Source organism: Callithrix jacchus, chromosome 5 (genome assembly GCF_049354715.1).
Source record: "Callithrix jacchus isolate 240 chromosome 5, calJac240_pri, whole genome shotgun sequence".
NCBI classification, from domain to species: Eukaryota; Metazoa; Chordata; class Mammalia; order Primates; family Cebidae; genus Callithrix; species Callithrix jacchus.
In genome coordinates this window covers 40,614,726-40,625,755 of record NC_133506.1, presented here as the reverse complement: position 1 = coordinate 40,625,755, position 11,030 = coordinate 40,614,726, and the positions used below count along the sequence as shown (strand labels likewise).

General features: G+C 41.0%; 1 protein-coding gene across 1 annotated transcript; it reads left to right on the top strand.

Moving 5' to 3' along the window:
• The first annotated feature begins 2,708 nt into the window (after positions 1-2,708).
• Positions 2,709-5,106, top strand: SLPI (secretory leukocyte peptidase inhibitor). The gene is made up of 4 exons (XM_002747642.7): positions 2,709-2,813; positions 3,526-3,684; positions 4,173-4,322; positions 4,910-5,106. The coding sequence occupies exons 1-4, from the start codon at positions 2,729-2,731 to the stop codon at positions 4,912-4,914; spliced, it is 399 nt and encodes a 132-aa protein (XP_002747688.2). The 5' UTR covers positions 2,709-2,728; the 3' UTR covers positions 4,915-5,106.
• Positions 5,107-11,030: the final 5,924 nt, after the last annotated feature.

Here is an 11,030-nt window from a genome sequence, read left to right as displayed (position 1 = left end):
TTTTAGAAAAGCTCAATCTTGTGTTGTATCATTAACCCACTATGCAGCTTTGGGCCTGTATCTTCTTCTAAGGGATTCAGTCTCCTTTATGCAAGCTGCAGGTTTGGTCTAAGGGTTAACATTTTCTGTAAAAGTCCAGACAATGCGTATTTTAGGCTTTGCAGTAAATATTTTAGGTCCCCATTGCCACTGTAGTGGAAAAATAGGCTTAGACAACACTTAAATTAATGGATATATGGCTATTTCCAAATAAAACTTTATAAAAACAGGTAACTAGGTGGATTTGGTCCAAGGACTGTAGTGTGCTGATCAAGAAAAGCCTTGAAGTCCTCTTTAGTCTTAATATTCTATGATGTAAAGGTTTAGAACCAACTGTGTCAAGGATAAAAATGATTATATATCATTATCCTCCTATGAAACCCAGGGAAGACATTGCTAATTGGACACAGGGCTCTTTTCTGATAAGAAAGGAGTTGGCTCTAATCAATTAAGTAATCAGTCAATCACAGATTTTTAAAAAAGTCAGCTGTAGCATTCTTCTTTTCTTTTTCTTTCTTTTTTTTTTTTTTTTTGTGTGTGTGTTTTTGAGATGGAGTCTCACCCTGTCACCATGGCTGGAGTGCAGTGGTACAATCTCAGCTCACTGCAACCTCTGCCTCCCGGGTTCAAGAGATTCTCCTGCCTCTGCCTCCTGAGTAGCTGGGATTATAGGCACACACTACCATGCCTAGCTGATTTTTGTATTTTTCATGGAGATAGAATTTCACCATGTTGGCCAGGCTGTTCTCTAACTCCAGAGCTGAAGTGATCCACCTGCCTTGCCCTCCCAAAGTGCGAGGATTATCGGTGTGAGCCACTGTTCCCAGCCCCATTTCATTCTTTAAAAAGCAAATATTTCAAAAACTCCAGATACTTTCTTAAGTGTGGCTCTGAGTAAAATAGGAACAAACAGAGAAAGAGAAGAACAGAAACTCCGTGAGATAAATCAAATTGTCCCCTGGATGGTGGAGGTGAGAACAAAAATCTTCACCTGAGAATGTCATTACCCACTGGTGGAAGTCATACCCTCCATTTCTCTCCTACCTGCCCTACTAAGTACTCCAACTAGGAGTGAATGCACCTGGCTCATAGTAGTTACCCTATGCATATTAATTTTCTTCCTTTTCTTTTTCCACCAAAATTTGATTGACGATTGATTATGTCCAAGTTTTCCGATCCACCAAAATTTAAACCATGGAGTAACTTTTGCATAAAGGGATCTGCTGCCAGTTCACTGTCTGGCTGCAGAATACTTACATACTTCATGTGGGGCCATCGCTACTTGATAATGAGTGGGTTTTTCATGTCTGTTGAAAGTTCCATGAACCTTCACATGGGAGAATTCCAAGCATGAAGGTAATGAGTCAAGAGCTTGGAGTCTGTAGCCAGATAAGTTTGGTTGAATTTATTTTATTTTATTTTTATAGGGTATTGTTCTGTCCCCTAGGCTGGAGTGCAGTGGCACAATCACAGCTCACTGCAGCCTCAAACTCCTGGTTTAAATCGATCCTCCTGGCTCAGCCTCCCAAGTAGCTGGGACTACAGGCATATGTTATCATGGATGGCTAATTTTTAAAAATTTTTTGTAGAGATGGGGTCTCAGTATGTTACCAGGGCTGGTCTCCAACTCCTAGTCTCAAGAAATCCACACACCTCAGACTCCTGAGTAGCTGAGACTGCAAGTGTATGATGCTACACTCAGCTATGGGCTGAATTTTAGAGACAATCACTCTCTTTATAATTAGAAGAAATCTATGAAGACTGGGTAGCATATAGAATGGGTTTAATTTTTTGCTATCCTATGAGATCTGTAAGGGATTTTGAGAAATTTTAGAAAGCAATCCTCTAAGATCTCAAATTATCTCATAGCTAAATGTTGATTACAGTGACTGATGAGCTGCTTTCCCCCTTTATTTCAGATTCATTTCAGTTCTCTTTAGTGGGAAGGGATACAATTCATTTATTCTTTTCAGAGTCCTTTCATGTCTTTAATCTCATAACCCTCTGAGAAAGGCTGACTTGTTAGTATCATTTCATTTCACAGCTGGGAAAACTGAGCTCCGAAGAGATTTGCTGAGAGCAGAGCTCTTCTTCAGCTTTCATTTGTTGAGTGAGTGCTTTCCCTGTGTCAGGCACAGAACAGGCAGTGGGGATATAACGGTGTAAATATTTCAGGGAACTAAATATTGGTTGGTTGAATGAGCTGAAGTTTTGAGAAAGAAACTGCATTGAGCAATCAGCAGAGTTTCACAATGCCTGAGAGTCCAGTAACGTGAGAATCAGAATTAGTAATGTGAGAATAGTATGTATTACACAAAGTCTCAGCTGAGAGTCTGTATCTGGTTTCAGTTTGAGCTCCAGGTAGCACCTTTGCAATTGACCATGTCTTCCCCTCTCCAACTACAAGGCTAATGGCCTGGGGTCTCTTGATGTTTAGGGCTCAGCTGGACACTGAGATGGCCTTATCGGCCAACCTCCCAGGCCAACCTCTTCCCTTTCCTTCCTGGTAGTTACTGTGTTGGCCTTGTAGCCTTGCCGGGAATAGGAAAGACAAACCGTCTCCCTTCCTGCTTACGTAGTAATAGCTGGGAGAAGCCAAAAGAATTCTGGTGGGGCCACACCCACTGCACTGGTGAAAGAATAAATAGTGAGGTTTGGCATTGGCCATCAGAGTCACTCTGCCTTCACCATGAAGTCCAGCAGCCTCTTCCCCATCGTGGTGCTTCTTGCCCTGGGAACCCTGGCACCTTGGGCTGTGGAAGGCATTACAAAGTGTAAGTAGGAGTCACTCTGGTCCAATCTGGGCTGCAGGGTCAGAGGCAGGGTCTCATGGTGGGGTAGATGTGTCCCCTTTTGTAGGCTCTGATCACTCAGCTTAGTTTCAGGAGACCTCCTTGAGGGTGGGTGGAATACATATCTGGCTGAGCTCCAAGGTCTCTGCGAGGGTTTCTGAGCTTCTGGAAATGCTTCATTTCTGCAGCCATGCTGTCAGCCCAGGTCTCTCTCTCTCTCTCTCTCACTCTGCCTTCTTCTACTTCACCTGTCTGTGACTATCAATCATTTGTTTCTGACTCTGCTTCTTCTTTGTGTCTCTGCTTCTGCTCTTTAGTCTCTGTGTTTCTGCCTGGGGCTTTGGCTCTCAACATCTCTCATGCTGGTTCTATTTATCTTTGTTTATCTCTCTTCATCTCCATTACTCTCAGCCTTCTTCTCTGCCTGTGTTTAGCCTTGTTCTGTTCTAGTGTGGGAGAACTTGATTGGAAGCCTTCTGCCCTTTTCCTGGGTCTGAAACATCCCCTGTCCATATGGCTAATTTAATCAAGCCCATCCATCCACCTGGAGATCAGGCAAGCATATCCCTTTGGGCTTTGTGGATAGCCACTGAGGTAAAGGTCTCTCCTCCTCAGAAGTGGTGCTTTGCCCAGGAGTCACGATGGCTCCTCAGGGCCCAGCCTCCTCCTGATCTCTTGACTTTCTCTTCAAAAGCCTTCAAAGCTGGAGTCTGTCCTTCTACGAAACCTGCCCTGTGCCTTAGATACGAGAAACCTGAGTGCCAGAGTGACTGGCAGTGCCCAGAGAAGAAGAGATGTTGTCCTGGCATTTGTGGCATAAAATGCCTGGATCCCGTTGATACGCCAAGCCCAAGTAAGCAGGTGGGGGAACTGGGTAGAGAGAAGTGAGCCTGAGGACACAGCATTAGGGGGATGGGACTGGGTGATGAGTCCTGCCGGGCCTCCTCGTCAATTACTCAATGAATCACACTGCATTAAGCAGGAAGTTAGCCAGCAGCTGGTGAAGCAGCAGGCTGTCAGGAGGTCAGCCTTCCAGAGAGCCATCGGGCATTTAGATAACCAGGCAGTTAGAAGCCTCCCACCTATCTAGCACTGGACGGCTGGCCACCTGCATCAGTGGGGGCCTGATGTTCCAGGGGAGCCAGGTGCTATGTTTTGGGGGTGCCTTAGGGAGAAGGTGGTGGTGACAGAGGTGGGGAGGGGATGATTCTCCCCCCATCCCCCCCCCCGCCCCCACCACTCACTCTGCTCAGGCTGGAGCAGGACTTTAAGAAGTGGAGATGGGAGGGGTTGTGTAAAGTACAAGGCCTCTCTCTGACCGGCAGCTTCACTCTCACCCAGGAAGGAGAAAGCCTGGGAAGTGTCCAGTGGTTTATGGCCAATGTATGATGATTGACCCCCCCAATCACTGTGAGTCGGATGGCCAGTGTGAGCATGACATGAAGTGCTGCATAGGCATGTGTGGGAAAACCTGTGTTTCCCCTTTGAAAGGTAAGCAGGGGGCCGGGGCACACTGAGCTCCCTCCCTCCAGCCCTCTCAGCCTCAATCCTCTGGAGGCCCAGTCATATGAGCAGGGGGAGTCCTGACCCCCTACTCCAAGCAGAGCCTGTGTCTGACTCCTTTGCCCTTCAAGAGAACTGTTCTCCAGGTCTTAGGGCCAGGATTTCCATAGAATCACCTGTGGCTTTGATTCTATTCTAGTGTCTCTAGGTGGGGGTCTTGGGGAAGTGATTTTCTGAGTCTCAGTTTCTTTATCGGTAAAATAGACATAATGAAATTGCAAGTGATTTGCTAAGCACCATATGCACTAAGAATTTATTATTCAGGTTGTTTCTATCTTGTCTTCTGAGGTTAAATTCCGAAGGATCAGTGGAATTTGAGGATTATCCAGTTCAATACTTTGAGTTTAGAGTATTACGGTGAAAACAAGACTTGTCTCCTGACACCAAGTCTCTTTCAACTATAGCACCATCTTGCTATTTTGTCTCTCTCCGGAGGATCGTTGGGCAGGAGGAAGGATGGGGATATGATTTGGCTGGTTTCTATGCTGAAGCTCTTGTCTGATTTTCTCTCACAGCTTGATTCCTGACATTTGGAGGAGGCTCTGGAGTCTTGCTTGGACTCCTTTTCCACCCCCAGGCTTGGCTGGCTGGGCACTTGAGAATGTGGTGTCACCACTGATATCCTCCTTTAGGGAAAGGCTTGACACACAGCAGGCTTTCAAGAAGTGCCAGCTGATCAATGAATAAATAAACAAGCCTATTTCTCTTTGTACATCCTGCTTCTGTGATTCATTGGGGTGTATGAGTGGGATGGGAGGCCATGAGGGAAGGTCTGGCTATGAGGCCTCCCTCACCCTATGGATGTGTAGTGGGAGGAAGAAGCTTAGGGACCAGGGGGACTTGAATTTATATCATGAGTCTGAAAGTGCTGGCTCTGTGATTTTGGACAAGTGATTTTATTTTCTAAATTTCAATTCTTTTGTCTGGGAAGTGGCAGTAAAAGTCAGCTTCTCATAGCATTTGGAGCATTGGAGAATGCGCTGTGTGTGTAATAAACAGCAATGTTACTAGGCCACAGCAGCTTCTCAGAAAACTGGGGCTCCTTGTTGCCTGCCGGAGTGATTCTGAGTCTCCTTCATTTCCTCTCTCTTCCAAGACACTATTCTTTTCTGTTTTAAAATGAGAACATTGCCATAATGGATAACATTTAGGACACGCTATTGGCCATATCATGCAAGGGTGGTGGTGATCTTGACTCCATGGAGCAGGAGTAGCAGGAACCGGACTGCTAAGAGCTAGGGAGCAGGCAGAGGGTCCTGCTCCACATTGCTCTGCCCTGTGGATTCCAGAGGAAAGAGACAACTTGATTAGATAAGATTTTTTAAAATATTGTAATTCAGTCATGTCCTGGAAAAAGTCATTACACTAAAAAAAAAAAATCTTCTTTACTGCTTTCGACCAATGCTCTAAGAGCAGCAATGGAATGTATTAAATTAACAATTCATTGAAGAGGAAAAACAGGGAGAGGCAATTTATTTATTTGATGAGTGTGGCAGTCACCCTCCGCATTGGCCCCCAGTGAGCTCACCTCTTGGCATACACACCTTTGTGTAGCCCCCTCCTGCATTTTTCCATGGTTGGTCTGTGTGAGGGTTAGTTATGTCCTCACGAAGTTAGATGATAAAATGTTTTGGGGGCATTCTCTCTCTCCTCAATCACTTACTCTGGGGACATTCTGTTGCCAGGTCATGAGGACACTCAGGCCATCTGTTCAGCAGCCCACAGGGTGAGGATTCGACACCTCTGGCTAAAAGCCCACGAGGAATGGAGGCCTACTCACGCACACATGAGTGAGTGAGGAGTGCGTTTTTCAGTCTTGTTCTAGTCTTGTTTTGTTTTGTTTTTCTGAGACAGAGTCTCTGTCGCCCAGGCTGGAGTGCAGTGGCATGATCATGACTCTCTGCAGCCTTCAATTACTGGACTAAGGTGGTTCTTCTGCCTTTGCTTCCTGAGTAGCTGGACCACAAGTGCACATCACCACATCCAGCTAATTTTTAAAAAACTTTTTGTAGAGACAGGGTCTTGCCATTTGGCCAGGCTGGTCTTGAACTCCTGGGCTCAAGTAATCCTCCTGCCTTGGCATCCTAAAGTGTTGGGATTATAGGCATTAGTCACTGCACCTGGCCCCTCTAGTCTTGAAAAGACTGCATTCCCAGCAGACAGCTTCACTATAACCTCACGAGGGCCCTGAATCACAACCACCCAGCTAAGCTGCTCTTGGATTCCTGACCCTCAAACTGTAAGTTGACGTTAATGGTCTTAAGATGCTAAGTTTTGGGGAGAGTTTAGTAATATAATGACTTTATCAAAAATTTGATACTACAACCAAATATGGATAGTAAAAGAAAAGATAATTATGAGTCAATGTCTTTTATAGATGTAGGTGTAAAGATCCCAAGTAAAATGCTAAAAATTAGAATTCATGTTTTAAAAGCTTTCATAAAGTGCAATGTGAATGTGAATTTTTTTTTTTTCTTGAGATGGAGTTTCGGTGTTGTTACCCAGACTGAAGTGCAATGGCACGATCTCGGCTCACCGCAACCTCTGCCTTCTGGGTTCAAGCAATTCTCCTGCCTCAGTCTCCCGAGTAGCTGGGACTACAGGCGCGCACCACCATGCCCAGCTAATTTTTTTATTTTTAGTAGAGACAGGGTTTCACCTTGTTGACCAGGATGGTCTCGATCTCTTGACCTCGTGATCCACCTGCCTTGGCCTCCCAAAGTGCTGGGATTATAGGCGTGAGCCACTGTGCCCAGAGAATGTGAATTTTTAATTATAATTTTTAATTAAAATTAAAAATAGAAATGAATCCAGAAAAGGAAACTTACTGAAATTCTGTAGCAAAATCTACATTAATTATCAGAGGAATTGTCACTGAAGTCAGATAATAAGGATCATCAGTATTTTCAACAGTGTATGAAATATATAAAACTGTGCAATTGGATGAGATAAAGGAACAGGTATACAAGATTGGGAAGAAAGATACAAAATGGTCATTGTTTGCAGAGAGTATCATTTCCTGTATAACAATTTGAGACATTCAATAAGACTGATAAAATAAGATTTACCAAAGTTGCTGGGTGTAAGGCCTGCACAAAATTCTATAGCATTTCTGCATATTGTTTATAACCAATCAGAAATAATAGAAGCAGACATAAATGATCAAAGAAACAGATGTTACAAAATACCTAGGAATAAGCCCTGAAATTGTGCCAGACTTTCGTGGATTAAAAAAAGTTTTAGAAATATAGGTCTAAAATATGAACTCAGTAGTTAAAAAAGTAATGTTTACATTTGGGAAGACTTAAAAGGTAAAAATAATAATTTCCTTAAAATTATTTCTAAATCCAATGTGATTACAATAAAAAACCTAATACAATTTTTGAGAAGAACTTGACAAAGTGATCCTACAGTTAATGTATTAGTATAAAGGTTACAGTAGAGCCAGTAAAAATTTTTAAAAGTACAAGAATGGAGGGCAGCTAGTTTAGGTCTCAAAAGGTGTAAATGATATAATAATTAGTGTAGTATGATGTTGGTACATGAATAAAGAAATAGTACAGTGGAATAGAATACCTGCTACAAGGATATCCTGAGAGTGATACTGCATGAACAAAAAGAATATTTACAAGGAAACCTATACATTTGTGGACATTTATTATATGAAAGGGAGGAATTTTTACAGCTAGGTAGAGCAAAGCTCAAACTAGTAATGAAAGCAATTGACTTTTTTTTTCTTTTAAAGTTCAAACTGATAACTTCTATGGAGTTTAACAATAATATCTAATGTAGTTGTTTGATTCCTGTTTATTCTTTTCAGCCATTACATTTATAATTTTTTTTATTTTTTTGTTTTTAATTGATAAATTATAACTGTATATATGTATGGGGCACAATGTGGAATGATTAAATAAAGCTAATTAACATATCCATTACCTCACATACTTACTTTTTGTGCTAAAAACACTAGAAATGTACTCTCTTTGCAGGTTTGAAATAGATAACACATTGTTGTAAACTATAGTCACCATGCTGTGCAATAGATTTCAAAAACTTATTCCTTTTGTCTAACCAAAACTGGGTATTTTGACCAACATCTCTCCTCAAGCCTAGCCTCTGGCGACCACCATTCTATTCTACTTCTATGGGTTCAACTGTTTTTTATGCAAGTGAGATCATCCACTACTTGTCTTTCTGTGCCTGATATGTCATTTACCATAATGTCCTCTAGGACACTAATGTTGTCACAAATGACAGGATTTCCTTCTTTTTAAAGGCCGAATAATATTCCGTTGGAGATATAGATACATATAGCATTTTCTTATGTATTAGTCCTTTGATGGTTGATTTCGCATCTTGGCCATTGTGAATAATGATGTAATAAACATGGAAATGCAGATATCTCTTCACCATACTGATTTCATTCTGTTCGGACACATACCCAGAAGTGGAATTGCTGAATCATATGGTAGTTACATTTTTAATTTTTTGAGGCATCTTTATACAGTTTTCCACAATGGCTGTACTAATTTACACTTCTGCCAACAATGTGCTAGCGTTCCCCTTTCTCTACATCTTCTCAAAGGTTTTGGTATGTTGTGTTTATATTTTTGATTACTTCGAGGAATTTTGAAATTGTAGTCTCAATTTCTTTTTTACTCATTATCATTCAGGTCATGTTGTTTAATTTCCATGTATTTGTATAGTTTTAAATGTTCCTCTTGAGTTTTAGTTTTATTCCCTTATGGTCAGATAAGATACTTGGTATGATTTTGATTTGTTAAAATTCTTGAGACTTGTTTTGTACCCTCAGGTTAACAAGTAATGATTGTTACTTGTGCTGATGGAAGGCGTATTCTGCAGCTGTTTGGTGAAATGTTCTGTAGATGTCTGTTAGGTCTGCTTGGTCTATGACACAGTTTACATTTGATACGTCTTCATCGATTTTCTGTTTAGATAATCTTTCCAATGCTGACAGGAGGGTGCTGAAGTCCCCAACTATTATAGTACTGGGGTCTCTACATTCCCTAATAGCTAATAATATTTACTTTATGTATCTGGATGCGCCAGGTTGAGTGTATATATGTTTACAATTGTTATATTCTTTACTGAATTAGTCCCTTTATAATTATATAATATTATTCCTTGGCTTTTTTTCCAGTTTTTAATTTGAAATCTGTTTTGTCTGAGTAGAGCTACTCCTACTTGCTTTTAATTTGTTTTCATGCAATATTTTTCCTTCTCTTTACTTTCAGCCTATGTATGTCTTTACAGGCGAGATAGGTTTCCAGTAGGCACTGTATAACTGGGTCTTGTTTTTTAATTCTTTTAGCCAGTCTATATTTTTAAATGGGGAATTCAATCTGTTTACATTCAGGGTTATTATCGGCAGGTGAGTCCTTGCTCCTATCATTTGATTGATTGTTTCCTCATTGTTTTATATGTCCTTGGCTCTTTACTTCACTTCTTATTGTTTATTTTTGTGGTTGGGTGGTTTTCTGTAGTAATAAGATTTGATTTCTTTCTCTTTCTTCCTTGTGTATTGGCTCTACCAGCGAGTTTTACAGTTTCACATACTTTATTGATGGTGTCAATTCATGGTGCACCCTGGGATTGAAATTTAAGTTTTAAAATGAATGCTTTCTTTCTTAGTTCCTCGTTTTATACCTCTATGACTGTGTAAAAACTTCATTAGCTGATGGAGTCAAAAGACTAACTCGAAGTCATTTTGGAATGTGAATCTGGGCCAAAGAAACCTTCGTGATCTCTCTACACTCTTCTAAAAGTGGAAGTTCCTCCTGCTTGCTTGATAGCTAAAAACATATCTGACTTTAGCAATAGTAAGAAGTAAATTTATTAACGCACACAGAGGAGTTGGGACCTGATGTGGGAGGCAGACAGGTGATGAGGAGAAAGATCTCTGGAGCAGCTGCTCTGTTTACCAACACCATCCTTTCTTTCTAGAACAAACTTTGGGCTACCTCCACACATTGAGTGCTTTTACTTTGCAACTCTGCTGTTCTCTTCTAAGTCTGAATTGGCATGTCCTCACTGAGTTCCAGTCCAAATTTACAAAAACAAAATCCTTTCCAATTGGTTTAATTTGCCAAAAACTTAAAGTGTCTGCACGCATATTTTCAAGATGTTTGCAGCCCCACACACTGACCTGTTTGCAAATGAATTTGATATGCACTGCAATTTTGTGATACCAAAGCATGAGAAGGATATTACATAAAGGAAAACAATTTTCCAGGTTTGCTATAAGCATAAAGGCAAAAATCCTAACCAAATTTTACCCAGGGAATTTGGTCATATATAAAAACGATGATACATCATAAGCAAGTAAGGTTTTATGTCAACAATTTATGGTTAGTTTGACATTTAAAAGTAAGTCAGTGGACTACTTCTTATTAATTGAGTGCAGGGGAAAATTATGATTATCTTCATATTGGCTATAGAATGTGTAAAAGAATCACTTATCTATTCATGATAAATGAGAAAATAACAACAGAACATTAGAAGTTCATGTATTTGATAGGAAACCTATACAAAAACCATACAGCAGAGGGAACTACTTACTACTTTCGCAATGGTGGAGTAAAATCTGCTCCTTCTTAAAAGCAGTGAGAATACATT